The 26,694-nt window shown below is 31.0% G+C and overlaps 9 protein-coding genes across 10 annotated transcripts; 4 read left to right on the forward strand and 5 right to left on the reverse strand.

Annotated features, from left to right (window-relative positions):
* Window positions 1-135: 135 nt before the first annotated feature.
* LOC108744220 (ribosome-recycling factor, mitochondrial) lies at window positions 136-1,249 on the reverse strand. Its single transcript, XM_018479866.2, has 4 exons — window positions 997-1,249; window positions 801-938; window positions 534-744; window positions 136-484 (listed from the first exon to the last, which is right to left on the reverse strand). Exons 1-4 carry the CDS (start codon window positions 1,178-1,180, stop codon window positions 241-243), a joined length of 777 nt encoding a protein of 258 aa, XP_018335368.1. The 5' UTR covers window positions 1,181-1,249; the 3' UTR covers window positions 136-240.
* Window positions 1,250-2,429: 1,180 nt separating this feature from the next.
* Window positions 2,430-4,785, reverse strand: LOC108744212 (vacuolar protein sorting-associated protein 4B). The gene is made up of 8 exons (XM_025976784.1): window positions 4,610-4,785; window positions 4,384-4,550; window positions 4,189-4,324; window positions 3,768-3,999; window positions 3,438-3,705; window positions 3,165-3,378; window positions 2,684-2,912; window positions 2,430-2,625 (listed from the first exon to the last, which is right to left on the reverse strand). Exons 2-8 carry the CDS (start codon window positions 4,517-4,519, stop codon window positions 2,524-2,526), a joined length of 1,317 nt encoding a protein of 438 aa, XP_025832569.1. The 5' UTR covers window positions 4,520-4,550; window positions 4,610-4,785; the 3' UTR covers window positions 2,430-2,523.
* A 24-nt stretch (window positions 4,786-4,809) lies between these two features.
* On the forward strand, window positions 4,810-5,499 carry LOC112905092 (60S ribosomal protein L28-like). The gene is made up of 3 exons (XM_025976783.1): window positions 4,810-4,944; window positions 5,125-5,238; window positions 5,410-5,499. The coding sequence occupies exons 1-3, from the start codon at window positions 4,810-4,812 to the stop codon at window positions 5,497-5,499; spliced, it is 339 nt and encodes a 112-aa protein (XP_025832568.1).
* Window positions 5,500-5,604: 105 nt separating this feature from the next.
* LOC108744210 (rap1 GTPase-GDP dissociation stimulator 1) lies at window positions 5,605-8,595 on the reverse strand. Its single transcript, XM_018479858.1, has 5 exons — window positions 7,792-8,595; window positions 7,594-7,740; window positions 7,357-7,539; window positions 7,091-7,303; window positions 5,605-7,036 (listed from the first exon to the last, which is right to left on the reverse strand). The coding sequence occupies exons 1-5, from the start codon at window positions 8,507-8,509 to the stop codon at window positions 6,411-6,413; spliced, it is 1,887 nt and encodes a 628-aa protein (XP_018335360.1). The 5' UTR covers window positions 8,510-8,595; the 3' UTR covers window positions 5,605-6,410.
* A 9-nt stretch (window positions 8,596-8,604) lies between these two features.
* Window positions 8,605-10,584, forward strand: LOC108744221 (nurim homolog). The gene is made up of 5 exons (XM_018479868.1): window positions 8,605-8,843; window positions 8,900-9,075; window positions 9,139-9,306; window positions 9,384-9,517; window positions 9,577-10,584. The coding sequence occupies exons 1-5, from the start codon at window positions 8,705-8,707 to the stop codon at window positions 9,707-9,709; spliced, it is 750 nt and encodes a 249-aa protein (XP_018335370.1). The 5' UTR covers window positions 8,605-8,704; the 3' UTR covers window positions 9,710-10,584.
* A 6-nt stretch (window positions 10,585-10,590) lies between these two features.
* Window positions 10,591-14,958, reverse strand: LOC108744213 (U1 small nuclear ribonucleoprotein 70 kDa). Its single transcript, XM_018479861.2, has 8 exons — window positions 14,669-14,958; window positions 14,428-14,610; window positions 14,304-14,366; window positions 14,106-14,187; window positions 12,030-12,131; window positions 11,480-11,777; window positions 11,249-11,424; window positions 10,591-10,833 (listed from the first exon to the last, which is right to left on the reverse strand). The coding sequence occupies exons 1-8, from the start codon at window positions 14,810-14,812 to the stop codon at window positions 10,679-10,681; spliced, it is 1,203 nt and encodes a 400-aa protein (XP_018335363.1). The 5' UTR covers window positions 14,813-14,958; the 3' UTR covers window positions 10,591-10,678.
* Window positions 14,959-15,170: 212 nt separating this feature from the next.
* Window positions 15,171-16,475, forward strand: LOC108744222 (60S ribosomal protein L28). The gene is made up of 5 exons (XM_018479869.1): window positions 15,171-15,276; window positions 15,492-15,585; window positions 15,761-15,889; window positions 16,070-16,183; window positions 16,356-16,475. The coding sequence occupies exons 2-5, from the start codon at window positions 15,499-15,501 to the stop codon at window positions 16,437-16,439; spliced, it is 414 nt and encodes a 137-aa protein (XP_018335371.1). The 5' UTR covers window positions 15,171-15,276; window positions 15,492-15,498; the 3' UTR covers window positions 16,440-16,475.
* A 553-nt stretch (window positions 16,476-17,028) lies between these two features.
* On the forward strand, window positions 17,029-25,747 carry LOC108744218 (gastrula zinc finger protein XlCGF57.1-like). Of its 2 annotated transcripts, XM_018479864.2 has the most exons (4): window positions 17,029-17,118; window positions 17,176-17,306; window positions 22,563-23,877; window positions 23,943-24,359. In XM_018479864.2, the coding sequence occupies exons 2-3, from the start codon at window positions 17,285-17,287 to the stop codon at window positions 23,417-23,419; spliced, it is 879 nt and encodes a 292-aa protein (XP_018335366.1). In that variant the 5' UTR covers window positions 17,029-17,118; window positions 17,176-17,284; the 3' UTR covers window positions 23,420-23,877; window positions 23,943-24,359. The 2 variants fall into 2 exon arrangements, with proteins under 2 accessions (XP_018335366.1, XP_025832578.1); XM_025976793.1 differs by lacking the exon at window positions 22,563-23,877 and having other exon boundaries at window positions 23,943-25,747.
* LOC108744209 (intraflagellar transport protein 122 homolog) lies at window positions 17,057-22,529 on the reverse strand. The gene is made up of 17 exons (XM_025976792.1): window positions 22,213-22,529; window positions 21,713-22,154; window positions 21,310-21,654; window positions 21,054-21,251; window positions 20,713-20,994; window positions 20,499-20,663; window positions 19,909-20,173; window positions 19,726-19,853; window positions 19,494-19,655; window positions 19,281-19,438; window positions 18,956-19,230; window positions 18,750-18,894; window positions 18,186-18,371; window positions 17,829-18,103; window positions 17,577-17,767; window positions 17,344-17,508; window positions 17,057-17,288 (listed from the first exon to the last, which is right to left on the reverse strand). The coding sequence occupies exons 1-17, from the start codon at window positions 22,269-22,271 to the stop codon at window positions 17,172-17,174; spliced, it is 3,558 nt and encodes a 1,185-aa protein (XP_025832577.1). The 5' UTR covers window positions 22,272-22,529; the 3' UTR covers window positions 17,057-17,171.
* Window positions 25,748-26,694: the final 947 nt, after the last annotated feature.

The following is a 26,694-nucleotide window of genomic DNA, read 5'->3' on the forward strand; positions in this document are numbered from 1 at the left end:
CTTTTTTTGTTCTTTTTGAAAAAGACAAACCCACGTTTAATTTTATAAATGAATAACTTAAAAAATTAAAAATGTCACACCTGACAAGTTATTTATAACCATGTATATTTTTCTATCACATTTTCTCATATGCAAATGAATATACAGTGTTTAACAGTTATCATGTCAGTACAAAGTCGTTAAACTGTTGCCCAGTTTTAACAAAATAAGCTACTAAATTATCAGAATAATACAATATATTCATTCTTTTTCACCCAAAAGTTCACCAGTTTTACTATTATAAACTTTTTCAGCTTCTAAAATGTAACTGTCAGTTAGAGTTGCCACTTGTTGTTCCACAACTTTCAGCTGGTCTTCTGAAGCTGTTTTCTTTTTCTTTAGAGATTTAATTTCCTTATTCTTTACATCCTTTATGGCATCCCTGTATTTTACAAACAAGGATTTGGCATTTTTTGCCAGTGTTTCCCTGTGCTCTCTGGTTACCCTACAATAAAAATAATTAGTTTTACTTAATTATTTTGAACCCTGCATACTTAGGAATAGGGATATAAAGTGTTGTTCCATCCTGCTGAGGGTTCAAATTCATACCAGAGTTTTTCAGAGCTGTTAAGACTGCAGGAATGGCTTGAGGAAAGACATGCATATTCACAACTAATGTTTTGGGATTTTTTCTGATTATTTGAGCCAGCTCTTGCAGAGTGTAATCTTTACCATCAAATGTTACTTTCAGTGAATCAATTGCACCTTAAACATACAGTTTTAATGTGGGAATATAAATTGAATTAAATATTCACCAATACCTGCACTCGAGCGCAATGATAACTGCTTTACAAAATCATTTTTTAAGTCATCAATTGCTTTTTGCATCTGGTTTTTGACACTATCTACATTTACAAATTCTGCTATTTCTGACTCATTAAATTTCACCTGCGTTTTACCTATAAAGGAAATATTTAGTTAAATAAGAATAAAATATCTACGGCGAGTTCCTTACACCTTTGTCCTTCTTTTTATCCTTGCCTTTGGCATATTCCCTGACTATTAATAAATTAACTTTGGGAATTATTAATTTAGGGTTTGAAAATGGGCTTGTACATTCTTGTGACGTCTTACAAGATAATCTTATGCCTTGCTGTGTAAAACGTGCAGCAATTACAACAATTCTATTAATTTTCAGCATTTTAATATATGATAACCTGAAAATTATAATAAGTAAACATAACCTGACAAAATTCTTGACAAGATACAGTTTTTTATGCAACCCATTAAACACCTCTGAATATCAAAAGCTCTTTCGCATTTATTTTTATTTAATTTTGTGAATTTAACAAAATACGTCTTATTTTACTTGAATTTATGATATCTAATCGATTTTAGTGTGCATTTTATTAAAAATAAAGAATTCTACACGATAATAATAAATACGCTAGGAAACTCCAAAAACTTTTTACATTAATAATATCTTTTTATCAATACATTATAGAAGGTCTAACAGTTCGTAAAAAATAATGTGATCATANGCCAAAATAAGACCGTAATAAATGGAAAACAATAAAAGTTTAGAAGTCATGTTTTTTACTTTAAAGAAAGCAAATATAATAATTTAGTAAAAACAATGAGTTATTACATTTGGCCAACATACTGAATCAAGCAAAGAATCCCAAACGGAATAATTGAGTACTAACGAAATACCAAAATTCTGAAAGTTTTAGTATATTGTTTGTAACTGTTTATTCTGAAATAAGAGTGAGATATCTTGAAGGGGAAGCCAGTTTATATCGCTTCACCTGCACAGACTTTCCAATCTAATCCAGTACAAAACTCGCCTTCTTGGCCTATATTTTTTTCATTCAATATTGTATTTGTTTAAGAATCATTTTAATGATTTTAGGCGCATACTTATCTTTTTCTTTAAAAAAATACTTAACTAGGTATGCTTAAGCTTGTTTGATGAGCACTCATTAATTTATATTTATTAATCGTAAGTAATATACTTAATACTCTTGAAGATGGACAGTTGTATTATAAATTCTTGATATTAAACATGACACTAACTTTTATTAAAAATCGTAGTAACAAATATTGTTTCCTGGTTTAAAAATTATAATGAAAACAAAAAGTTTTTGCGTGTCTCTTTTCACCCGCTAATAACGTTGGTAGGAAGGCAGTCTCTCTGCCTACATTGTGGTGCAAAGGAGGATGGTTGATATGATAAAAATAATTACATATATGCTAAGTTCTATTTATTAATTGCCAAATACACAATTCCTAATATTTAATCTGTTTACCAAAGCAGTAGTCGATTTATTTTTAATAACTGTATTCTTAAAACGATTAAATTTTTATTAGATCACATATCAATACATTATAGAAGGTCTAACAGTTCGTAAAAAATAATGTGATCATAAAACAGTAGTAATAATCCAATCTTAAAATGTATCAATCTATTACTCATTTAATTAAGCCAAATATTTATATAAGCATTGAATCGTAATTTTATTTAGAAAAATGAAACATACAAAATTATCCTTCCTGTCCAAAATCTTCTTTGAATTTGTCTAACTTTACCATGTCGTCTTCGTTTACAGTCGGCTTTGATGTTGCTAGAGATCTCAGCATATCGTTCTACGATAAAAATAAATTACTACAAAATACAACAATCATTAATATTTTTAAATATTACCATTGTAACAGGCGGTTCGTATAATTTATCTCCATCAACGTCCATCCAGGACATTTCGACAGCCCCAGGATCACCGGGCGAACAAGGGGTCAACAGGTCATCTCGAATTGTTTTCGGATCCTTGGGACATGGGCCCCTTACTTTCTTAAAATGTGTCGCCGTCTGAACTTTCCTAACAGGCTGCATCAGCGCGTCCCTTACTACTATACTTATATCAGCCCCCGAATAACTGTTACAAAACAGATAAACAAATTTTTTACATTGGTCATGAAACAATAATTCTCTGTGTCAATAAAATTATAAAAATTTCTCTTTCACCATTTTTATAATAAAAATGAATGAATAGAAAAATTAAGCATTTCTTATAATTAGTCCACGTAAAACTAAAGATAAAAAATTAAAGAAAATCGCCAATTTTCAATATGTAGAAATACATAAAAACAAAGGATAATTCAAGTCATGCCACAATAAGTCTTCTTACCCTTCCGTCTTTTTCGCCAGGGTTCGTAGATCTTCTTCTGTTAACGTTGTGGGGGTATTTCCTAAATGCAATTTAAACATAGTTAAGCGGGCGTGTTCTTCAGGTAATGGTATGTAAATTCGCTTTTCAAATCTTCTACGAATAGCTGCATCTAAGACCCATGGGATATTTGTAGCTCCCAGAACTAATATTCCCTCTGTGTCGTTTCCAACCCCTTCAGAAGAGATAAAGTTATAACAAAGTATCAATAAATGCTTATAGTAATTGTATCACCCTGCATTTGAACAAGAAATTCCGTTTTAATCCTTCGGGCTGATTCAGATTCGTTATCAGAACGGGCGGAACAAAGGGAATCGACTTCATCTATGAATATTATACTGGGTTTATGTTGCCTTGCCAGATCAAAAAGGTTTCGTACCAATTTCTCTGACTCTCCAAGCCATTTTGATACCAAATCAGAGGATGACACAGAGAAAAATGTTGAATTATTAGCTTCAGTTGCAACAGCTTTGGCTAAATACGATTTACCAGTACCTGGGGGCTATAAAAAAATATGTAAACCGTCATTAACGATAAGTTAAATTGCAGGGGAAAATAACTTACACCAAAAAGCAAAATGCCTTTCCAAGGTATCCTTTTTCCTGTAAATAAATGTGGAAATTTAATGGGCAGAATGACTGCTTCTTTTAAGGCTTCTTTTGCTGCATCCAAACCTGCAACATCTGACCATTTAACGTGGGGTTTTTCTACGACAATTGCATCTGCAAGTTTAGACTGTAACTTCTTTTTCTCTGGATCATCACTGTCACTATCACTATCACTCTTTTTTTCATCCCTAAATGATCAGAAAGAAAAACAATACTTAGGAATACTACAGTAAAACTAATAGAAGTTTATCTAACATTGTAAAGCATAACAGACAAATAATTAAGTCATTTTAAATTGCATGTTGTAAAAATTTATAATCTCATAAGGCACAGATAAATCTCCACAAAATTACACAATAAATTATAAAACCTCATACTTTGATTCAGTATCGCCCTCTTTAACTGGTTTCTTCTTGCCTTTTTTTATGGATTCTTTAATTTTTTCAGCTCTTTCTAAATACTGACAGCACTTAGCACGAATGCTTTCTTTGGCTTTCTCCCCTTGTGCTTCATCTACAATTATGAAAAAGACATTAATTAACGTGACAATTACTCCAATTTTCAATACATACACTTGATTGCATGTAAGAAATATTCTACACCATGTTCATAAAGTCGAAGTGCTTCTTCATAATTTTTATTACGATCTTCTTCTGTAGCTTTGGTGACTAATTCTATAGCTTTTTGTAAAGTGCTTCCAGTAGCCATTCTTTATTATCACAAATATTACTTACTAAAACTTAGTTAACAAGAAATTAGTAATCATTCATAAATTAGATTTGCTGTAATGACACTTACCTAAAAAAGACAATTTAATTATATATTTGAAACGAAATTTTAATTTGCAGCTAGGATATTATCATAACAGTAAGGTTGAAAAATACTTTTAAAAAAACATTGATAAATATTACAAAAATTATTAATTAATTATCGTTACACCTCTGTTGTATGTGTCACTCTTGTCAATATGGTTGGAATCAAACGAAAGCTTACGAATAATGACGAACATGTCCGAATTTTTCAAAAAANACTCCTACAGGTATAATGGTCTTGTTCACAAGAAAACCATAGGAATAGTTGACACACCTGACAAAAAGGGATTCACAGTTATCTATAAAAAATCGAAATTCCAAGTAAGATTTATTTATATTTTTTCTTTAATAAGCGTGTTTGAATAATGTACATGATGATAATAAATGTCTTGATGCCTTAAATGAAGACAAAACTCATCACCCATCTGTCTGACAACTAATATTGTTTTAATGTTATTCTTACTTTAGAACAAACAGGTATTATATGAAGTTTTATTTTAGCATAAGCCTAGAAAAAGTATTGTGAAAACCACAATGAAGGCAGGTCCTAGAAGGTCTCTTTACAAACTTAAAAGGCTTATTCAAAAGAACAGATACCGCACGGACTTGACCAAGGTATATTATATTTTTTTATTGTAATCTAAAGATTAAGTTTAATAAGTGTTCATAATGATGAATAGTTTTTATTGATAATAGTATAAAGATATATGTGCATGTATTTAGGTTTACTTATAAATGATTGTGTAAATTATATGGATGGAGAAATGTAATTAATTTTTTTTACAGGTTGCCCTTCGCAAGGCTAGTTATATCTTAAGGTCTTTTCCTTATTTCTTCTTTCTGAAGTTCGTCACTATTCATAACTACATTCAGTAAGCATCCACATAGGACTCTTCTCAATTTAACGGTAATATAAATAAAATATATGATGAATAACTTTTTTGTCTTAACAAATGAGCAATTATAATTTTATGCTTATTATTTAATTATAACATGAAATTCAAATAAAAAAAGTACACAGTGGCTTATCACAGATAAAAGTATACTCAAACAGTAACGACGAAAAAAATTAAATTAGAAACATAAATCAAAAATGTCCAGCCCATTTGTTTCTATTATTCATTTAACTTCTACCGTTTCGATTCATACGAGCTCTTCTTCAAGATTTACGATATCTACTTAAAAGAATATTCAAAATCCTGAAGAAGTGCCCATATTGATGTGAAACTACATTTACCACTTTCAATTATTTATTAACCATGACATGCCCAAAAAAGCGTAATTTTTTCTTAAAAACGTTTTTATTGCTTAGATTCGTTTCCTTTATCTTTTTTATCACTTTTTACCATTCAAATTAGTGTCAAAATTATATTCAATAATGAAAAACGTTTTTCTTTGGTATATGGTCCCAAACATCTACTTTTTGAAAAATAATTCTTCTATTGCTTAAGCAATTAGCTTAATTAATACATAATAAGCAAGGTAGTAGCTTGAAAACGTTATAATTCGATAATTCTTTTGTCTACAATGTATTCAACGTCTGTGTAGTCGATTTAAGAATGACTACATTTAAAAACATTTTATTTTGGAATGTTTAAAAAGTTTAATAATTGTATTTTTGTATTCGTTAAATAATTCGAATAACGTAGTTTTTTAAAATGAAAATCTACCAAAATATACAGAGTGGTTAAAGTTTGGAGACTTATTAAATCAAATCAAGTTAAATCTGCTGTAAAGAGATAAGGAGCTGATGTGACTAATAAATTGCTGGAACACCGTGTAGATATCTAAACGTTTTCAATAACATTTATTAGCGCTGTTATCTTCCCAGCACTTGCTTCGGCATTTTTCTGTTCCCGTATTTTTGCAAGAGCTTCATGAACCCCCGAGTCTTTCAGGTGCTGCACCAATTCTCCTGATTTAGTCACTTGTTCCAAGAAGGTTACAACATTTCCTATCGTTTCCTTATCCATTTTTTCCCTGTACTTATTAAGAACGAATGTTAAATGCTTACCAACGTCTGCCTCCTTGAGGGCCTGACACAGTTTTTCTTCGCCCTTTTCCCTATTAAAATCGTCTTCGTTTCTGTTAATATTCTTGTTGGTACTGCTATTGCATTCATACTCTTCTTCCTTGTCTTTTGTAAAGTAAACAAAACAAATCAAGTTGAGGGCATAAAGAGCTTCGTTTTGCATCACCGCAAAATTGGAAGATATCATTTCCACCACACTTCTGATGCAGTCTTTGGTTTCAAGGATGAGAGGGAAAGGTTTTGATGAGTGGCAATGTTTTATGAGCCACGCTAGGAGGCGGGTCGCTTCTCCCCTAACTCCTATATGGTCAGAATTAAAACAGTATTCAACCAATTTCTTGATGAATTCAGGACGGGTTGCAAGATTGAGAGCTGCTTCCTCTGAAAGAAATATTTCTTAAACTGTACATTTTTGGAAAATGTATTTTTTCTCACCTTGACCATCAATAACCATCCTAATTGTTCCCAGTAATTTAAAAATAACAGTTTCATGATTAACTTGAAGCAGTGGATACAATATTTCAATTAAACCGTCGTTTAATATTTGGGCTTTGTTTTGTGCTGGAATTACCAAGTTCCTTAACGTACTTAGAAGAGCATGTTTTAACTTTATATCACCATTGGTGCAATTGTTTTCAGATAATACCTCTAAGGAATTTAAAAATTATATAAACCAGCATGTGGTGTAACATTTAGCATACCCAACAGCTTTTTGGCTGTTTTATTTTGAGTCATTTGAATGCAATGGCTATCGTTTCGTGCAAAATTTCCAATTGCTAATATTCCTGTACTTTTGAGATCAATGTCATCAGAATCCAACCAGAGAAGCATGTTCTGGTACAATTTCCCGTTACCTTTGTCATACAGGTATTCCATGGATTCATCTAATAATATACAATAAATTAATTAAGTTTGTGTCAACAATAAATTTTTCTTACCCCCAGTTAGAATAAGAACAATTAAGTCACAGGCAGATTTCAGTAGCAATCGACTATCTTCATCATCAATTTGACTCTTATATTGTTCTATTAATTGAAAGACAAGCTCACAAATTCCTTGCTTTGCAAGAAATAACTTGACATCATCTAAAATAAAAAGTATAAATATTCTATCCTTTGTGATTTCACCTTACTTACTATTGGCCAGCTGTCCTTGTATGATGTCTAAACAAATACTAGAAATTGCGAAGTTTAGGGATACTTTTAGGATACCAACAAGTATTTTTAATAAATTGTCCGACAATGTTGTATTCTCATCCAAATGTTCTGCTAAGATATTAATAATAGATAACAAATAATAAAAGGCATCTTCAAACTCTTCAAAGTCTTCAAACTGTTGCTCACATATGTTTTCTATTATTCTCAAAAGATTTTTCCTTATTTCTTCTTTCTGAAGTTCGTCACTATTCATAACTACATTCAGTAAGCATCCACATAGGACTCTTCTCAATTTAACGTTATTGGAACTCGATTTCAGGACAGATATTATTTCGTTAAGTCCATCTGTTCCTAGTAACGATTGTGCTTTTTGGTTTTCAAAAGTTATATTTGCTATAGCACGACATGTTTGAACCGTTAGTTCTTCGTCTTCATCGTGAAATAATTTGACCAATAGCGAAAGTACTTTTTCATTTGTAAATAATTCACGGTTAATATCTGTCTTCGCAAGTTCTGCTATTGCTTGGGCAGTAAACGTCCTAGTTTTCAAGTTTTCAGAACAAATTAGTTTTTCGATTGGCTCCGTATTTATACATTTTGATTCTCTGCTAGTTACTAGTGATGATAAAATACTGTTTACTTCGGCTTCATTCTGAGAACTCGTCTCATTGTTTAAATTATTTAAATTAATATTCATTTTCAATTGAATTTTATTTTTGAATGCATTTTCAAGTTTTATTATTGATTTTTTAAAAATTTGACTGATGCATAACCTCAAAAAGTATTATTAAGAGGGGAAAGGGAAAGCGTAACCTAAAAATAATGACATAATATTTATTTACATACATTTAAAGTCGTAATTATTAAATAATAAACTCTTATAAAAACCATTATGTCTGCCTTAAAAGTAATTCAGTCAGTTTTTTACACTGGAGTGGCCCTTTTAAGTGTATTTCATACATTTTATACTGTGGTAGATTTAATGGCATTTTTATCATTCCCCAATTACAATTTATATTTGCTAAGAAAAGGTATGTATAATTTAAAACATCATATATAGTTATAATTTCATTATATCAACTTCTAGAAGTTAATGGAATATCTGTTACATGGAATTTGATAATTGATATGTGCCTATTAACTGCATTTATCTTTCAACATTCTTTGATGACATTATCAAGTATTAAAGACTTCATAAGCAAAATAAAACTATCTGTTTTGCAGAGGAGCATTTACGTTATCAGTTCTTCATTATGTTTAAAAGTAAGTACTTCAATGCATTTATAAAATGGCAATAAACTTTTTTCTTGAAACTTATTTGTTTAGTTTTTAATAAGTAATTGGCATTCAACACCGGCTGTTACTCTCTGGGCATTTAACACAAACAGAAATGTTATATGGTGGTCATTTTTAGTACCTCATATAATTGCCTGGACTATAATTTATGTTGGAATAATATGTATGGATGTAAATGAACTCCTTGGATTAAAGCAGGTACTAATAGTATATGTATATAAAAAGGCAACTATTAATGCATATATGAAGTTGTTGAGAACTAAAACTTGTTTTAGGTTTATTATTACATAAAAAATTTACCAGACCCATTGACTTTTAAATCTCTTGAATTAAAGCGACTTTACTCACATGTACGACATCCTAGCTTTATTGGATTTTTGATATTGTTATGGGTAACACCAATTATGAGGTAATTTGATATTTTTGAAAATGTTTACACTCCTTTATATTCCAATTTTTTTTTCAAAGCCTGGATAGACTTTTACTTGCCACCATACTCAGTTCTTACATGTATTTGGCTTGGAACACAAATCAAATCGATTACCGTTATCAGGAAACACAATATGTAACAAAGTTTCATGAACTCAATAGGGTAAAATGATAAAAGACAAAAGGTGCTAGCAATTCATACTTATGGAATAATTGAGTACTAACGAAATACCAAAATTCTGAAAGTTTTAGTATATTGTTTGTAACTGTTTATTCTGAAATAAGAGTGAGATATCTTGAAGGGGAAGCCAGTTTATATCGCTTCACCTGCACAGACTTTCCAATCTAATCCAGTACAAAACTCGCCTTCTTGGCCTATATTTTTTTCATTCAATATTGTATTTGTTTAAGAATCATTTTAATGATTTTAGGCGCATACTTATCTTTTTCTTTAAAAAAATACTTAACTAGGTATGCTTAAGCTTGTTTGATGAGCACTCATTAATTTATATTTATTAATCGTAAGTAATATACTTAATACTCTTGAAGATGGACAGTTGTATTATAAATTCTTGATATTAAACATGACACTAACTTTTATTAAAAATCGTAGTAACAAATATTGTTTCCTGGTTTAAAAATTATAATGAAAACAAAAAGTTTTTGCGTGTCTCTTTTCACCCGCTAATAACGTTGGTAGGAAGGCAGTCTCTCTGCCTACATTGTGGTGCAAAGGAGGATGGTTGATATGATAAAAATAATTACATATATGCTAAGTTCTATTTATTAATTGCCAAATACACAATTCCTAATATTTAATCTGTTTACCAAAGCAGTAGTCGATTTATTTTTAATAACTGTATTCTTAAAACGATTAAATTTTTATTAGATCACAAAATATTGGACAATAATTACTTACAAAAATTTAAGAACACTTTCATTGTTCTTTTTTTAGTATTATAAATGTTTACACGAAACGAATTTCTCTAATTAAACCTTTTTTTGCATTCTCACACAATGGAGAATAGTCTGTTTATAAAAAAAAAACAAGAAAAAAAGCGAGCAATTTATAATCTACATACTTCACAGTTAAACTATTAATTTGAGGATATTCGTAATCTAACTACGGTAAAGTAGTTAATTAATATGATTCCCCTTCTTCGTATTCTTCATATTGACGATTGTTACTGCCATTTTGAGCATCTTCAGGGTGGTATTTTTCTTCGTCTTCGTCCTCGTATTTAACTCGAGACTGATCATACTCAGCAGTATTATATTGGGCGTAGTCAGGATAATCTACAAAATTAAAAATTCATTATATAATTAATCTAAAACTGCTACACCCTTTAATATATTAATATAAACGTTTTCTTTTCAGAGAAAATTTCTTGTTTAATTAACATCGTTTTTAATAATTTTCTTTAACACTTTTAAAAAAATGCTTATAGAAAAAGCAAAAGAAAATGTTCGAGGTCTATACTACCATGTAATCAAGACTAACGGATTACAGGCCCTTTGACCTCTTCTTTTTATTATCATAATGTAGCAACGGAACGATTGTGTACAAATTTATATTATACAGATACATAACTAAATGTTTTGGATGAATGATGATGATGAGAAATGGGAATGGAATAAATATGACAATATAATCGCAACGTTGCAAAAAAATATAATGCAAAGGGTTTAATTAACTTCTGTTTCAACTTACCATCAATGGGTTCTTCTTTAATTCTGATTTCACCCCCGTCGTCCGTTTTGATATATTCCAGTCGTTCACCACCCCTTTCCCTTCTTTCACGGTCTTTCCTTTCTCTTTTCCTTTCCTTGTCCCTGTCCTTTTCTCTAGACTTGGAGCGGCGTCGTTTACGATCTCTTTCGCGATCCCTAAACAAAATAATTTTCAATTTTTCTAATTTATTAATATTTTTTCGTTATTTACCTGTCCCTTTCTCGTCTGTCGACCACGACCTCTTCGACCTCATCTCTGGATACTCTTTCCCTGCTCCTTCTGCGTTTCCTGTCTCTTGAGCGGCTTCGGCTTCTTCGCCTACGTTCCCGGGGGGACCGGGATCGACGTCTTTCCGCTCCCCCAAAACGATCCCTCTCGCGACCTCTGTCCCTCTCCTCACGTTCCCGTTCCAATCTATATCGTTCTCGCTCTCTTTCGTTATCTTCTCTCCCAGAATGTTTAATATTTACGTCCGGTCCACCTCGTCTTGTACCACCGAGACCACCCCCTAAAATAATATTACAAAATATTTATATACCAGAAAACACTAGTGATTCATTATAAATGTTTCTTAGTTTTGCAATCTCGATTATTGTGGGATAATCGAGAAGAATTTTACAAAGATTTGCTCTACCTGAGTTTACATACACACAGCTTTATAAATAAAAAGCAAACTGCATGTGAACATCCCAGGAACGTAAATTAAACTACATAAAAACATAATTTATTTTCTAAGGAGGTTTAGGGTTAGTTAACTTACCCAATCTTCTCGGTAGCCACCCTTTAACAGTACGAGCCCTTTCAACGTCCACCAAAACTCGACGACCATCAATTTTCTTACCGTCTGCATGTTTATAAGCAGCTGTAAGAAATATTTAAAAGTCTTCTAAGTGGAAAAGTCCATTAGGAAAATCTGCCCAATACGTTGGCCAAAATAAGACCGTAATAAATGGAAAACAATAAAAGTTTAGAAGTCATGTTTTTTACTTTAAAGAAAGCAAATATAATAATTTAGTAAAAACAATGAGTTATTACATTTGGCCAACATACTGAATCAAGCAAAGAATCCCAAACTTTTGCAATAGCCTTTTTCAAAAGGTTGAGATAGAACAACAAATATTGATTCTTTACATCAGAACTTCAAAATAAATCGATTTTGGAAACATAAATCACTTTTACGCTGACTTCCTATTTTTTAGACGAGCTATGCGACATTAAAGAAATTAACTTCAGAAATTCCGATTTTTTATATTCTGATATAAAGAGAGAAAGTAAATCTGTGTGAGAAAAGACCAAAATTGAACCTATTTATCCATCGCCGCCCTCCTTAAACTGCAGATTTTTATTTTTATATTGTACATATAGAATTACTGCTTATTTTATTGATACTGTATATATTCTTTTCGAACAAATCTTACCAATATAATTTGTAAGAACAAAACCTAAAAAACTGAATTAGGTATATAAATGAAATATACCTACCCGGGTTTTTACTTACGCAATTTAATGTCACAACGAAAAAGAAGTAAAGCACTAAGTGCCGACAGCAGCCGCTCCACTTTTTTGAAAGGTTTACCTGGTGCGCAAAAACTACTTACTATATGCGCATACCTCAAATTTAATTTTAGAGAGCACAGGGAAATAAGCATATTATTATAAAATTGGCCTTTGCGATTACCATAGTCGTATTTTTGGGATATGATTGTTCTACTGCTAATTAAATTGCTTAAAAAGTAAAAGATCCTAAAAAAATACTTTATTCTTATAACTATGATAATTTTCTAATGAAACTATTAAAATTTAGAAACTTCAAACATTTCTTAACATTCTTATACAGTAAATATTGTTTCAAACATTCTGTAATAGTAAATCATAATGAAATAAATTTTTGTGATTCTTATCCATGTGCAATTTTTACTGTCGGATTTCACTAACATACATGTACATGTAGATGGTTTCAAAAAATTACAGGAAATGGAATTATTGATGATATAATTATGAAACATCTATTTAAAAAATACACTAACTGCCGAACCAATGCTATTGAGAGAAACTTTTTGAAGAGTAGTATACTGATTGCTCATTTAAAAGTAATTATTCTTTTGTTTATTTTGTTTCAATGAAAACTAATTAATTTCGTATCTAAAATATTCAGGATTCAAGATATTAATATTTTAACAATATCCTGAAAATACGACTATAATAAATGCAAAGTATGCCTATCTCCCTATATCCTTCATGAATGGAATCCCTTTTCTAATTTGCAAAAATAAATAAAGAAAAACGATAAAATCTTGGGAAATTTGTAAAAATGACTAATGAAAGAACCGTCAAATTTTTATAATAAGAAAGATCATGGACATAAGGTAATCTTTACATACATTAACTTTTGAGAATAGAATATTAGAAAAGTGGTAATTTTAATTTGAAAAAACCCCGACAGACTCGTTTAATTTTGTATGCAGGGTCTTACCACACATACAAACCTATATAGCCAGCAAAAAGCAGAGGAACGGGGCATATGGCACTAACTAGATGCCTGCTGCTCGGACTGTGTAAAAATAGAAAATACTGTATTAATTTTCTCACTTACTAAATTAAATATTTCGTTTCATTGCTGGCTACATAACATTCTGAAAAAGCCAATCTTTTGCTTTAAATATAATTTCTTCAACAATATTCTGTTTAAAATACCTAATCTTTACGTTTATACTTACCTGACAAAAAAAGAAACATAAAGATTAGAATTTGTAAGTGTTTAAATTTAAAGGCAAAAGATGAGCTTAATGACAAAGGTTTCTTGGATGATATTCAAGTCAATATCACTGGTACTCACAGTGCATGTCCCTTTCATGTTCATACTCTATAAATGCATACCCACGGGGTTTACCATTTATTGTATTGTGGATTAGCACAATCTGAAAAGTTAAAAACTGATGTATTTAGCCATTACCATTAAAAAATTAAAGAAAAACAACTTCATAAGTAAATTTGGTTTTATGATGGCATACTTTAAAATAATTCAATTGCTCACCTTTTTAATAGGTCCATAAACCTCAAATTCCCTGCGTAACTTAGATTCTGAAGTATCATAATTCTAAAATACAACAAAAATAAAATAAACAACAATCATGCCACCTCAAAGACAATATACATACAATTCTAGCTACAAATAGTGTTTTAAACGGATCTGCAGTAATGTTTGCTTGAGAGTTTGGATCCCAAACAGCAATTTCTTGTTCTAATTTATATGCAACTTGCTCTGCTCTTTCTCGCCTTCTTCTTTCAAGTCTCTCTTCTCTAGTTTCAACTCTCTTTGGTGGAGGAGTTTCTTTTGGGTCCTAATATGTATATATATATTACATATTACTATTCTTACTTTATCATTAACATTTTTACCTCAAACTCTGTCAAAAATTGTCCAAGTCCTGCATATCCTCTGTTTTTCTTTTCATGGGGTAATTTTGCAGCAGGTGGAAGATAAGGGATGGGATCGCGTGGTGCGAATAACGCTAATAAATTGGGTGGCAAGAACTGAGTCATAATAACGCACTATAATTACGAACTATTAATTGAAAAACATAGTTACCTAATTATACTTAATAATAATAAATTAATTATTGAAATATTTTAACATTAAATACTTTTCTATTAAACGATTACGATGTGCAATGAATGATCACAAAATGGCTTAGCTTGTCAATAAGATCAATTCAACAATTCAGAGATCACATCATTTCAAATATATTTATATTTAAGTAATTGAAGTTAAGCGTTAGCTTAATTGTGTTTAACTATGTTAATTTGAATTATTTTTAAAAATCATTTGGTCTTAAATTGATGTAACTTAATAATTAATGAAAACATATTCAAATTCAGTACTACATTAAATTTGTCGAACATTTCTCAATTTTGTTTCTGAATTTGTAGTTAGCGCTAGTGTACCGGAATTGTGATCTCTTTCCGATTTTTCAGCCATCTTTGAATGTGAAGGTGGAGTTAGCGTGGTGAGTTATTCAGAGTATTTTAATTTTAAAGTATTGTAACTACAATTTATATTAGAAATCGCTTAATTTTATTAAATTTTTGAACAGAAGTGTTAACATGACAATCCCTTTCTATTTCATTTGTTTTTTCCCATTAAGCAAATTTAACCTATATAAATTTCCACATGCTTTTAATGTTGCAGTTAATTTTAGAAAGTAATCAATGTGTTTTGTAGATTAAAAATGTCGTCACATTTAGTCTGGAGCATTATTCGAAATAATAATGCCTTTCTACTCAAGAAACGAAACATCAACAAACCTTTCAGTACTGTAAGTACGTATGATTTCTAGCAGTTTCATTTTTCATAGCTACTTAGTTAAGTTAATGATGACTTTTCACCAAGATCGCTGAAAATAGTGATGCATGATTTGCACTGAGTGTTCATTTCATTATTTTGCAATAAATCAGGAAATTGTCCTAGGAACTAACGCTCTTAATTTGTAGGAGACAAGCAATTTGACAAACTTGAACTCCTACAGGTATAATGGTCTTGTTCACAAGAAAACCATAGGAATAGTTGACACACCTGACAAAAAGGGATTCACAGTTATCTATAAAAAATCGAAATTCCAAGTAAGATTTATTTATATTTTTTCTTTAATAAGCGTGTTTGAATAATGTACATGATGATAATAAATGTCTTGATGCCTTAAATGAAGACAAAACTCATCACCCATCTGTCTGACAACTAATATTGTTTTAATGTTATTCTTACTTTAGAACAAACAGGTATTATATGAAGTTTTATTTTAGCATAAGCCTAGAAAAAGTATTGTGAAAACCACAATGAAGGCAGGTCCTAGAAGGTCTCTTTACAAACTTAAAAGGCTTATTCAAAAGAACAGATACCGCACGGACTTGACCAAGGTATATTATATTTTTTTATTGTAATCTAAAGATTAAGTTTAATAAGTGTTCATAATGATGAATAGTTTTTATTGATAATAGTATAAAGATATATGTGCATGTATTTAGGTTTACTTATAAATGATTGTGTAAATTATATGGATGGAGAAAATGTAATTAATTTTTTTTACAGGTTGCCCTTCGCAAGGCTAGTGCTATCTTAAGGTCTCAAAAACCTTTGCCAGCCAAAAAACCAAAAGCAAAGAAAGAATCGTAAATTTTTGTATTTAAGAATAAAGAAATATAACTTTGATTGTTTTTTTATTGCCTTTTAACACAAGTGGGTAGTTGTTTTTATGTTATTGATTTTTCAGTAGCATATGTACAATTATAGTCATTTTCCATTGCTGAAGGGTGTTTTATATGTGTAACAATTTTTATATTTATTGGTAGATGTGGTCTTCCATTTAAAACGTTATTTATTATTAATAGTTGCAGATTACTTGTTAAAACTTAATTATCTAATATATAAAAGGGATTGTAAAAAATAATCGTAGTAGTTACCGCTGCAGTTGTTTCTCAAAACATTGCTTTCTTTAGGTGGAAGGTAAATGTATGTTAATGTAGTGGTGAACTATTAAAATATTTTTTTTTTGAAACTGCTCTACTTAATACAGAATTATTATTTTTTTTAAGGTGAAACTGAATGACTTTCCATTTTGTTTTCTCTAACATTGACATCAAAAGTGCTGAACTATTCTAGTTTTACGACGTTCTTGGTAATTACATGCTTTCGATAATATAAAGTATGAAAAACAGAGTCTAAACGTCCACTTTATAATAAACATTTAACATCTGCATAATGGTGTTACTTAAAGTAAAATAATATCTGTCTTCATTAAAACAAAGTGTATTTCATTCCTTATTATTACATTGGCGATCACAGAAGTGGACGGGTGTGTAAAAAATTAAAGCTTAAATTACATTCTAAAATTATACATTAACTTTTCTAGAGATCTGACAAATCGGGAGATTCTATGTTGGAAATATTTTCAAGAGGTGCTCTACAGTACGGACAGTAGCCTTTCAACAAAACTTGCAGTTCAAAATCTTCTGCGTGAAATGCCTGAAGAAATATTGATATGTAAGTCATTTCCCTGAATAATAATATTATTACTTACTTTAAAACAAGAGTAACACATTGTTATTTGTACATCGGGCATTAAGTTTTTAAAATATTGATAACGAAGAGGTGGTTTCCATTTACAAATTAATATATTGGCACTGTCCAAAGACAAGAGCGTTTTTCTGTTGGCAATAACAGGGAAAAACTGCGCATCGCCACTCTGAAACAAAATATTTAATTTATTCAAGTTGTTCTATTTCATCCATGTAGAATAACTCATTCACAAACCTCTAAGTTAATAAATCTTGAAGTAAAAGGATCTTCATCCTCATTTTCCACTTCTAGAGTTAACACATCTTGTTTTCCTTTATAGTTGTTGCTACTGATAGGCTTTTCAATAGGAGTTTTCTCTATTAATCGGACTGCTTCCGCATCCGATATGCCCTCTTCCAATTCAAATTCAATTAGGGGTAGAATTTCTAAGAATAAAAATTACACTCTTTTATAAGTTTACTGCAAATAATTTAATTAAACACTCACCAAAACTTACGAAAGAATACACGAATTTTTGTCTACAATTATTACACTTTATGCTAGCTGGGTACAAAGGGTTGTACGTAGAACAGCGATAACACATGGGTAATAACTCTTCAGGATCATTATAAGGTTTAGCTCTGCATGACACCGTGGCTATATCGACCTGCTCTTGAAATTTAGGGGGCACTTTTATACTTTGCAATTTATCAAAGAGTTGTTTAGCCAACTTGTTCGCCCCCAACGTTCTTGCTTGCTTTGCAAGGGTGTAGTAAATTCCACTTAAAAAATATTCAGGAAAATGCAATGGTAAAATTTTATTGTTAATTAAACCCTTCTAAACTTAATTAATAAAAAGGATACAACATAGATACTCCTTGAGGGCGTTGTTGGGCTATTAGGAACCTAGAAATGTTAAATAAAGCTTCTGGCAAGTACGAAGTGAATGGTTCTTCCAAATATTTGTGTATGACATCATAAGCATAATAAGTGGTAGCTAAGGTTTCGTTTTCGTGAAATCTCTTTAACATTGCGGTGCGTATTTCTTCTCTGAAATTAGGATTTATTTAGTACATACATAGGTACACTAATGTAAGAATACAGAACATAAATATATTGTAGCATTAGAGGAATTTAAATTTAAACTTTAATGTTATGAAAAATAAGGCTAAAGTTGTAGAATTATATAGCAATACAAATCTTAGTTAATACAGAATAACTTCATATAATTATTGTTAAGCAATAATCTCTTAAAAGATTTGATGGCTGCAGTTTTAAAGTTCTCCCCTACTTGTCTAACGCTTTGTCAATGGGTGGATGATCACCGAAGGTATAGAACTTTAAAACCATCACCAACTAGTCCGAAAAATCATAACTTAGCGGTTGACACCGGCCGTGGAAGCCTTTGCAGTTATCGATAGAACATACTTTTCTAATGCTAAATCCAGACACTGTCTGGCTAATATCCAATAATAATAGCCCGCATCTTGGTATCGGCATTCATCGACAGCATTTTCAGTTAATTGCTGAAGAACGGTAAATGCTTCATCTGGACGTCCAGCCTTGTAAAATGCTGTCATAAAAATAATTAATAGATAAGGGAACTCTTTTTTTGTAAAGAAATTATATTTTACCCCTTTGTGCTTGAACAAATTGGTCGTTTTCAGCAAGCCAGTGGGCATATGGAATGTATACCAAGTCCTTGTATTGGGACTGACTATGTACAAGCGCAAAGGCCTGCTTCCATTCTCGCGCCTCTACGTAAAGTTGTAAAACTGATTTAGAATCGCCTAAGCGACGGTATATTTCAACTGCGGCCCCCGAATTGCCAAATCGTTTCAAATGCTCTGCTATCGTTGTCAGAGAAGCCTTTTCTTGTTTATCCAACAGCCTTGCCAAATCAATTAATCTAAATAATAAAAAATGTTATTTATTAAAAAACTTCAATTAAAGACTTACTGGTCTATCCATTCTTGTTCTGCCATTATTTCTATGGCGGTTTCTGTGTCCCCAATAGACAGATACATTTCTATTGCTGCCTTATGTTCATTAATACTTCGACACCAATCAGCCTTTTGGCGTACTAACGCGGTATTATCAGAAGATCCCAAATATTGCTTAAATTATAACGTTAATTAGCTTAAATTATGTGAATATATAATGTATATTTACCTGAGCTTCTTCAAACATTCTGAGATCTGTATACATAGCAAGTGCTCTGTGCTCCTGCCCCGCTTTCTGGTATAATTTAGCAGCCTCTTTAAACCTACCCCTTTGGGCATATATGTCTCCCACGAAAACTTCCCGATTGTTTTCTCCTTTTCGCTGTCTTTCCTAAAAATAAAATTCCCTAATTTTTTTTTGCAATATATACTTATTCAAAAATCCGATAAAATTTATTAACCTGAATGTCCTGAATTAACTCTAAATATTTATAGTTTTGAAGCTTTGTAAATGCCAATTTAGCAACTTCAAGGTCCATGTCTTCAATAGCGGTAAAAGCCAACTCGTTCCAATCACCGTCAGTGACCCCTTTAAAAATATCTGTCTTATTTAGTAAATACTTTTTTTGTTTTCATCTGTTTACCCAAACAGGCTATTTCATATGCTTGTCTGTACATTCTTCTCTCCATGTATTGATACATGGGGGTGCTGAGAGACAGTTCTTGGGTACTTATATTCGATCCACTCAGACAAAATACTTTAGAGCCGCTCATTCCCACCACAAAACCATTAAGTTTTTGCCGCGACGCCGGGAAATCTCCTACTTTTATCCCTAACGAGTTTTCCCCACTAAACGCTAACATATCGTTATAATGTGTATTCCAGGCAACGCTATTCACATTAAGTTCCTTAACAACACATTGAATATTATTTTTAAATAAGTAATACGTTGCATGAACTCTTAGTTCAAAGATTAATAAGTTTCCCATCGAATTATAAGGTTTTCTATAAGAATAACAAAGGATCACAATTATTATTCCATTCGATTATCTCTACCATTGCTGAATTTGATCTTGAGAAAATTTCAACAAAATTATTCTAAAGGTAAACTTTATAAACTATTTTTTAAGATAGATGCTTTGGACATCAAAAATTAAGCAAATTTGCAATTAACTATTTGCATTACTCTTATGGAAACCCTTAAAATTCCCCTAATGAATAATGAGGACTTACTTGATATAATAAATTACCAGAACTCAATTCGAAAACCTGGCAAAGTCCAGTCTCGTCTACAACAGATATCTTGTCCTTACTTTCAGTCATATCTAAACATCTTACCGCAGCGTGCACACTTAAAATTAACAAAGGAAAAGAATTGTCCAAATAAATTTTCCAAATCTGAAACATGAAAATGAAATTTGAAGTTAAAAGAAATGACAATAAGTACTTGTCCATTTTTAAGTCCCGCGATGAGTCCCTCTTTTGAAGGGGGCCCACCTACAACTTTAATGTAACGAATTGTACTATCGAATTCCCACTCTTTATCCTTAACTCCTGTTAAGGACATACTTTGCAATTTCTTATCCTTGCACACTACTAAGTGTTCAGAACAAATTACAAGTAAACTACAGTCCAACTTTTGCGTAATTTTCTCTTTTACTCGATAATGTAAACCGTTGACATCCGCCGAAAATAATTCGTAAATAACAACTCGCTCTGATAACTGAACCTTTGAATAAAAAAAAGATAGAAAAGGATATTATTGCCACTTAAATTACTTTTAATTACCGCTAATCTATTTTTATATATCGCGATTTTCTTAATGAGATCTCTACATTTTATTTTGACCTTTTTCTCTGTTAACAAGTGTTGTATTATTACATCGGTCATACTTTCTCTAAATGCATATCGTTCTTTAAATAGCCCATGAACAGTATTAAACACAAGCTGGTAGTAAATCAGAGTACCATCTTGACAACCCATTACCTCAAAACAAACAATTTTAATTTACTTGAAATTGTTTCTATTTCCTTTCTGTACTTACAATATAATCTCCTGATGGATGTGAGGCATTACACCAAACCCAAGAATTTTGTTGGTCTCCTATCATTCCAAGCTTAATCCCATCTTTTGTATATAAATTGCAACACTTATTAGTACCACATATAAGTATATATTGTCCTGATGAAAAGTAATTAACTTTGAGTGCATCAAACCCAATGTTTCTTTCTTTTCCAATTATCTTTCCCCCCAAAGTATAAAAGGTGAGAGTTTTATTCCAGTCAGTAACACACAAAGTATCTGAAGGATCTTCTTTGTTTGGATTCCATGACAAAGCCCAAATGGGTGCACCATCAGGTCTTTCTATGTGACATTTTTCTTCTCCAGCCTTAATGAATATAATCATTGATATATATTAGCAACATTCAAAGTAATTTTTAATTTACCTTATTTCTAATTGATACAATTCCTGCACCCATACCTAAGGCTAAATATTGCCCATCGTTTGTCCATGAACACGAATTTATCCTAGCAGATACCTTATGTTTTTGAACTGTCTTCTGCTCAAGTGTCCAGATAGCAAAGTCTGACAAAGAGCATGAAGCTAATTGATGGGATAGGGGATTGTAAGCTACACATTGTATGGCATCACTGTGATTATACTTAAGAATAGCTTCTAACTTGTCAGACCATATAATAACACTTTTATCAGCACCTCCACTTGCAAATCTTTGACCATTTTTAGCATAAGAAACACAATACACTAATTCTTTATGTCCTTTCAAAGCCTGGATAAGTGATCCATCGGTAGTATCGTATACTAAAACTCTTGTACCACTAGCAACTATTAACTGAATTCCTTTAGGATCAAAACATAAATCATAAATGCTAAAAAAGGGTGTAATGCTATAATTTTAAACATATTACTTTAGTTTTCGATTTTTACCATTGTTCAGTCTTTTCACTGTCTTGTACTTTATAAAACCATTTAGGAATTGTCCTCATGACTTCAATTTCATTTGTATTTTAATATATTTTAAAAATATGTTGGTTATAAAAGTTTAAAATGACGTTTAAATAAGTTAGGTTAGGAAAATTGTATACAACTATCCCTTATTTTCCGTTACCTTACCAACCGTTAGTTTTATGTGGACGTGGCTAAAGAAACGAGAAACCTTTAATTATTATGCTTATTTTTTTCATTAAATTTGTAACTTGTAAACTAGAAACTCGCATTTTTAATTAATTACTTAAATGGTAATTAATATTTCCAAATGAATTCAAGTGTCTGTTTAGATGAAGAATTACAAGAAATAAAAGTTGAAGAAAGCAAAGTATCAATAAGGGTGCAAGAGGAATTAAATTATGCTGATTTTGAAGAATATGAAACAAATAATGATTTCAGGAAAACACAAAACCATATAAAAGAGGAATTTAAACATTTATCAATTAAAGAATCAAGTGAATGTCTAGCTAATAGTATATATGAGAAGAAAAAAAGAAGTAAAACTGCATCAAAATTACATTATTTATGTGATATTTGTGGAAAGCTGCTAAAGAAGGAATATTTAAGGTGGCACCTTAGACTTCATAGTGAGAGAAAACCATTTGTTTGTCATTTTTGTCCAAAAGGTTTTGTAAAAAGATGTAGATTGAACAGTCACCTTCGTATCCATATGACTGATAAGATACATGTATGTGAAATTTGTCAAAAAGAGTTTATTGAGAAACGGAGTTTAGAGACCCACATGTACCTTCATTCAGAGAAAAGACCATTTTTATGTGAAATATGTAGAAAGGGATTTACTCGGAAGCAGCATCTAACTGTCCACTTACTAGTTCACACAGGGGAAAGACCCCACACTTGTCCTGTTTGTCGAATACAGTTTACAAGGAGTCATATTTTGAATTCCCATCTAAGGCAACACACAGGAGAAAAACCTTTTGTTTGTAACATTTGTGAAAAAGCTTTTGCCAAAAAGTATACATTAACAATCCATTATAGAACACATTCTGGAGAAAAACCGTTTTCTTGTCTCATATGCAAGAGAGGGTACAGCAGAAAAGTTTCTTTAAAAGAACATGTAAAGAAGCTTCATAAACAAGAGACTGATAACATTGCCATAAAAAGAAAATGTGAGATAAATTGGTAGATGGCAACTAATTTGTTTTTTATAAGTTTTTCACGTCAATTTTTAAAATATTGTCGTTATCAAGTTTAAAATGAGCTAATGCTCGTTCTTGACGTACGTAATTAGGCCTACTATCAGAATTTCGTAATGGCTAAATTTTTGAAAAATCATATTAAGGTACATCATAAACAAGAGGCTGATAACTTTGTCATAAATAAGTGAATATGTAACGCAAACTTAAATATTTATTAATAGGATAACTTGTGGATTACATAACTTTTTAAAATACTGTTATAGAGCTTTTAAATAAGTTAGACTAGGATAATTGTAAATAAATAGTCCCCCGTTGATTATTTTGTTTTATTACACAAAAACCGTTAATTTGTTTATGTACGGCTCGAGAAACGTTCATTCTTTTGCCTTTTAAGGTTTAAGAGGGATTTTATTGCAACATATAAGAGTTAATACATGTATTGCAAGTAAAATCATTAATTAGTGTACGTTAATTATTAATGTATTAATTATTAAATATTAAACATTCTAGGTTATGTGGTTGGGGGCGTCCGTTAATTACAGGTGTCATAATTTGTAACCCCCCTCCTTCTTGGCGAAGTTCATGGAAACTTTTCTGGATCTCTCCTCCCCCCTTTTAATCTCATGTAAGAAGTAGTCGTCTCCTTTTAATAAAATATTATGTGTTTATTTATTTTAGATAATGTTACAAATGATGGAAGCGTAATTATGAGATGTTTTTGTTTTTTAAATTTAGACCCTTTAGGGTATCTTACTAAAAATAATAAATTGTCATTGATGAAATAGTTCTAGTTGTGCCACTGAAAATCTATTGTCATATCTATTATCTATGGTTTTAGGGGTTTGTTTACGGTTGTAGAATAAAAACTTGAGGAACTGCAATAATTATAAGTGAAAATTGAAATAAAAACAAATTATTCTTCCCAAATGGATTCAAATGATTGCTCAGGTCAAGAATTACAAGAAATAAAAATCGAAGATGGTATAGAATTAGTACAGGTGAAAGAGGAATTAACTTCCACTGACAATGAAGAATATGAGACAAGTAATTATTTGGAAGAACCTGAAAAACAAATAAAAGAGGAATTTGAACATTTACCAATTAAAGAATCAGGCGAATGTGTAGCTAATAGTACAAATTCAAAGAAAAAAAAAAGTAAAGCTAAATTACATTTTGTATGTGATATTTGTGGTAAAAAATTTACCAGAAGACCTAATTTGTTGATCCACAAAAGAATTCACACAGGAGAAAAGCCATATGCATGTAGTGTTTGTCAAAAAATGTTTGCAAGAAAAGAACATTTAGAGCATCATAAGAGGGTTCATACTGGAGAAAAACCTTATCCATGTAAGACTTGTGGGAAGTTATTTAAAAGAAAGTACCATTTGGATACTCATTTTAGAATTCACACTGGAGAAAGGCCTTATGTATGCACTATTTGTACTAGGGGCTTTACCCAGAAGCAAGGTTTAACTCACCATTTATTAATTCACACTGGTGAAAAGAACTTTTCCTGTGAAATTTGCAAAAAGGACTTCACCTTAAGAAATCACTTGACGTTGCATCTTCAAACTCATTCTAAAGAAAAACCATTTTCTTGTAACATATGTGGTAAGGGATTTATTAGGAGAGAAAGACTGAAGGAACATCTATTAGGTCATGGTGATGATAAGCCATTTTCTTGTGACATATGCGAAAAAAAGTTCTTAAAGAAAGAATATTTACAACTGCATCTTAGACTTCATGGTGAAAAAAAACCATTTGTTTGTAATGTTTGCCAAAAAGCATTTGTTAGAAGAAGTATATTGAATAATCACCTTCGTATCCATTTGATTGATAAGAAATTTGTATGTGAGATTTGCCAAAAAGAATTTATTCACAAACAGAATTTAGATTCCCATATGCACCTTCACTCTGAAAAAAGGCCATTTTCATGTGAAGTGTGTGGAAAGGGCTTTACTCGAAAGCATAATTTCGCTGCCCACTTACTCATTCACACAGGGGAAAGACCCCACACTTGTCCAGTTTGTCGAAAGCAATTTACAAGGAGTCACATTTTAAATTTCCATTTAAGAAAACATACAGGAGAAAGACCTTTTGTTTGTGACATTTGTAAAAAATCTTTTGCCCTAAAACAAACATTAACAAGTCATTATAGGACACATTCTGGAGATAAACCTTTTTCTTGTCATGTATGCAAGAAAGGATACAGCAAAAAAGATTATTTAGAAAATCATGTAAAAAAAGTTCATAAAGAAGAGACTGATAATATTGTCATAAAAACAGAATGTAACACAGATTAAATAGTTCTTAAGGGATTTTTTTATGGATTGCAAAGCTATTTACTGAACCTAATGCTGAACTTAATAAAATTAGTAATTTTAGCGTTAAATTGAAATTAGTGCAATATGACAAAATATGCTGTGAAGGAGCATACTTTCTATACAGTAGAAAGAAAAGTATACCAGTAATTGCACAACAAAGTTTCCAATCAAGTTAGCTGATGAATACTGTAAGCATTACTTTTTTATAAGGGGAATTATTGAGACAATGATATAAAATAAGAATAGCAAGAAAACTTGCAACAAGTGTTGAAAGTCAACATTGAGAACATTATTTATGTGGTAGTTTCCTAAGGTGTAGTGGAAAAGCTTATAGGATGTTGAAAGTAAATTGTGTGAAGAAATGTTAAGTTTCTCAGAAAGCACTGTAAAATTGGATTTGGGTTGCTGCTACAATCCATTCAATAAGTGTTCTTGTTTAAGTGTGTTGGCAGTTGACATAGCTCCTACTAATTCTGATGTATAATAATGGTGTGTTTTCTAGAATTATATATAATAATTAAGAAACTCAGTTTAGCTTAACATTGTATAAAGGAACCACAACACTGTAGTATGTTTAAAGTATTTTTAAACTCGCTTTTACATAGAGGCTGTCCATAAATTAAGTAACGCTAATTAGGGAGAAGGGGGAGTTTAGTTAGACATAATGTCATGTAATGTTGTGGCATGGATGGGGTCAATGTTTGCGTTATATAATGACTTTAGAATTAAAATTGAGTGGAGTATATTATATTGGACATTTAAAAACTTTCTAATTAAAGCCTGAAACTTATAATGCACGCATTAAAGGGGTATCAAGCCACGCGTAAAGGCCTTGGCGAGTGGTGGGGATGCTCAAAAATTCATCAATTTTTCATTACATAATTTATGAATAGCCTCTTATATAAATAGATTTTTGCAGCAACAAATAAGTCAAACAA

The sequence above is a fragment of the Agrilus planipennis genome, unplaced genomic scaffold, assembly GCF_000699045.2.
Source record: "Agrilus planipennis isolate EAB-ADULT unplaced genomic scaffold, Apla_2.0 scaffold13, whole genome shotgun sequence".
Lineage (NCBI taxonomy): Eukaryota > Metazoa > Arthropoda > Insecta > Coleoptera > Buprestidae > Agrilus > Agrilus planipennis.

What these genes read in the sequence shown, in the direction of transcription:
- LOC108744213 (XM_018479861.2), bottom strand. Translation starts at nt 14,812, where the DNA reads ATGACTCAGTTCTTGCCACCCAATTTATTAGCGTTATTCGCACCACGC. An exon ending in CACTATTTGTAGCTAGAATT is followed by an intron (nt 14,367 to 14,427) that starts GTATGTATATTG and finishes GTTGTATTTTAG; the next exon opens with AATTATGATACTTCAGAATC. An exon ending in TAAAGAAGAACCCATTGATG is followed by an intron (nt 10,834 to 11,248) that starts GTAAGTTGAAAC and finishes TTAATTTTGTAG; the next exon opens with ATTATCCTGACTACGCCCAA.
- LOC108744222 (XM_018479869.1), top strand. Translation starts at nt 15,499, where the DNA reads ATGTCGTCACATTTAGTCTGGAGCATTATTCGAAATAATAATGCCTTT. An exon ending in ATAAAAAATCGAAATTCCAA is followed by an intron (nt 15,890 to 16,069) that starts GTAAGATTTATT and finishes GTTTTATTTTAG; the next exon opens with CATAAGCCTAGAAAAAGTAT. An exon ending in ACCGCACGGACTTGACCAAG is followed by an intron (nt 16,184 to 16,355) that starts GTATATTATATT and finishes TTTTTTTTACAG; the next exon opens with GTTGCCCTTCGCAAGGCTAG.
- LOC108744220 (XM_018479866.2), bottom strand. Translation starts at nt 1,180, where the DNA reads ATGCTGAAAATTAATAGAATTGTTGTAATTGCTGCACGTTTTACACAG. An exon ending in GGATAAAAAGAAGGACAAAG is followed by an intron (nt 939 to 996) that starts GTGTAAGGAACT and finishes TTTCCTTTATAG; the next exon opens with GTAAAACGCAGGTGAAATTT. An exon ending in ATCATTGCGCTCGAGTGCAG is followed by an intron (nt 745 to 800) that starts GTATTGGTGAAT and finishes TGTATGTTTAAG; the next exon opens with GTGCAATTGATTCACTGAAA.
- LOC108744209 (XM_025976792.1), bottom strand. Translation starts at nt 22,271, where the DNA reads ATGAGGACAATTCCTAAATGGTTTTATAAAGTACAAGACAGTGAAAAG. An exon ending in AGTTAATTCAGGACATTCAG is followed by an intron (nt 19,656 to 19,725) that starts GTTAATAAATTT and finishes TTTTATTTTTAG; the next exon opens with GAAAGACAGCGAAAAGGAGA. An exon ending in CCTCAAGGAGTATCTATGTT is followed by an intron (nt 18,104 to 18,185) that starts GTATCCTTTTTA and finishes ATATTTTTTAAG; the next exon opens with TGGAATTTACTACACCCTTG.
- LOC108744210 (XM_018479858.1), bottom strand. Translation starts at nt 8,509, where the DNA reads ATGAATATTAATTTAAATAATTTAAACAATGAGACGAGTTCTCAGAAT. An exon ending in TGTTCTTATTCTAACTGGGG is followed by an intron (nt 7,540 to 7,593) that starts GTAAGAAAAATT and finishes GTATATTATTAG; the next exon opens with ATGAATCCATGGAATACCTG. An exon ending in GATGGTTATTGATGGTCAAG is followed by an intron (nt 7,037 to 7,090) that starts GTGAGAAAAAAT and finishes TATTTCTTTCAG; the next exon opens with AGGAAGCAGCTCTCAATCTT.
- LOC108744221 (XM_018479868.1), top strand. Translation starts at nt 8,705, where the DNA reads ATGTCTGCCTTAAAAGTAATTCAGTCAGTTTTTTACACTGGAGTGGCC. An exon ending in AACTCCTTGGATTAAAGCAG is followed by an intron (nt 9,307 to 9,383) that starts GTACTAATAGTA and finishes AACTTGTTTTAG; the next exon opens with GTTTATTATTACATAAAAAA. An exon ending in TGGGTAACACCAATTATGAG is followed by an intron (nt 9,518 to 9,576) that starts GTAATTTGATAT and finishes TTTTTTTCAAAG; the next exon opens with CCTGGATAGACTTTTACTTG.
- LOC108744212 (XM_025976784.1), bottom strand. Translation starts at nt 4,519, where the DNA reads ATGGCTACTGGAAGCACTTTACAAAAAGCTATAGAATTAGTCACCAAA. An exon ending in ATTTCTTGTTCAAATGCAGG is followed by an intron (nt 3,379 to 3,437) that starts GTGATACAATTA and finishes TCTCTTCTGAAG; the next exon opens with GGGTTGGAAACGACACAGAG. An exon ending in ACGAACCGCCTGTTACAATG is followed by an intron (nt 2,626 to 2,683) that starts GTAATATTTAAA and finishes TTTTTATCGTAG; the next exon opens with AACGATATGCTGAGATCTCT.
- LOC108744218 (XM_025976793.1), top strand. Translation starts at nt 24,359, where the DNA reads ATGGATTCAAATGATTGCTCAGGTCAAGAATTACAAGAAATAAAAATC.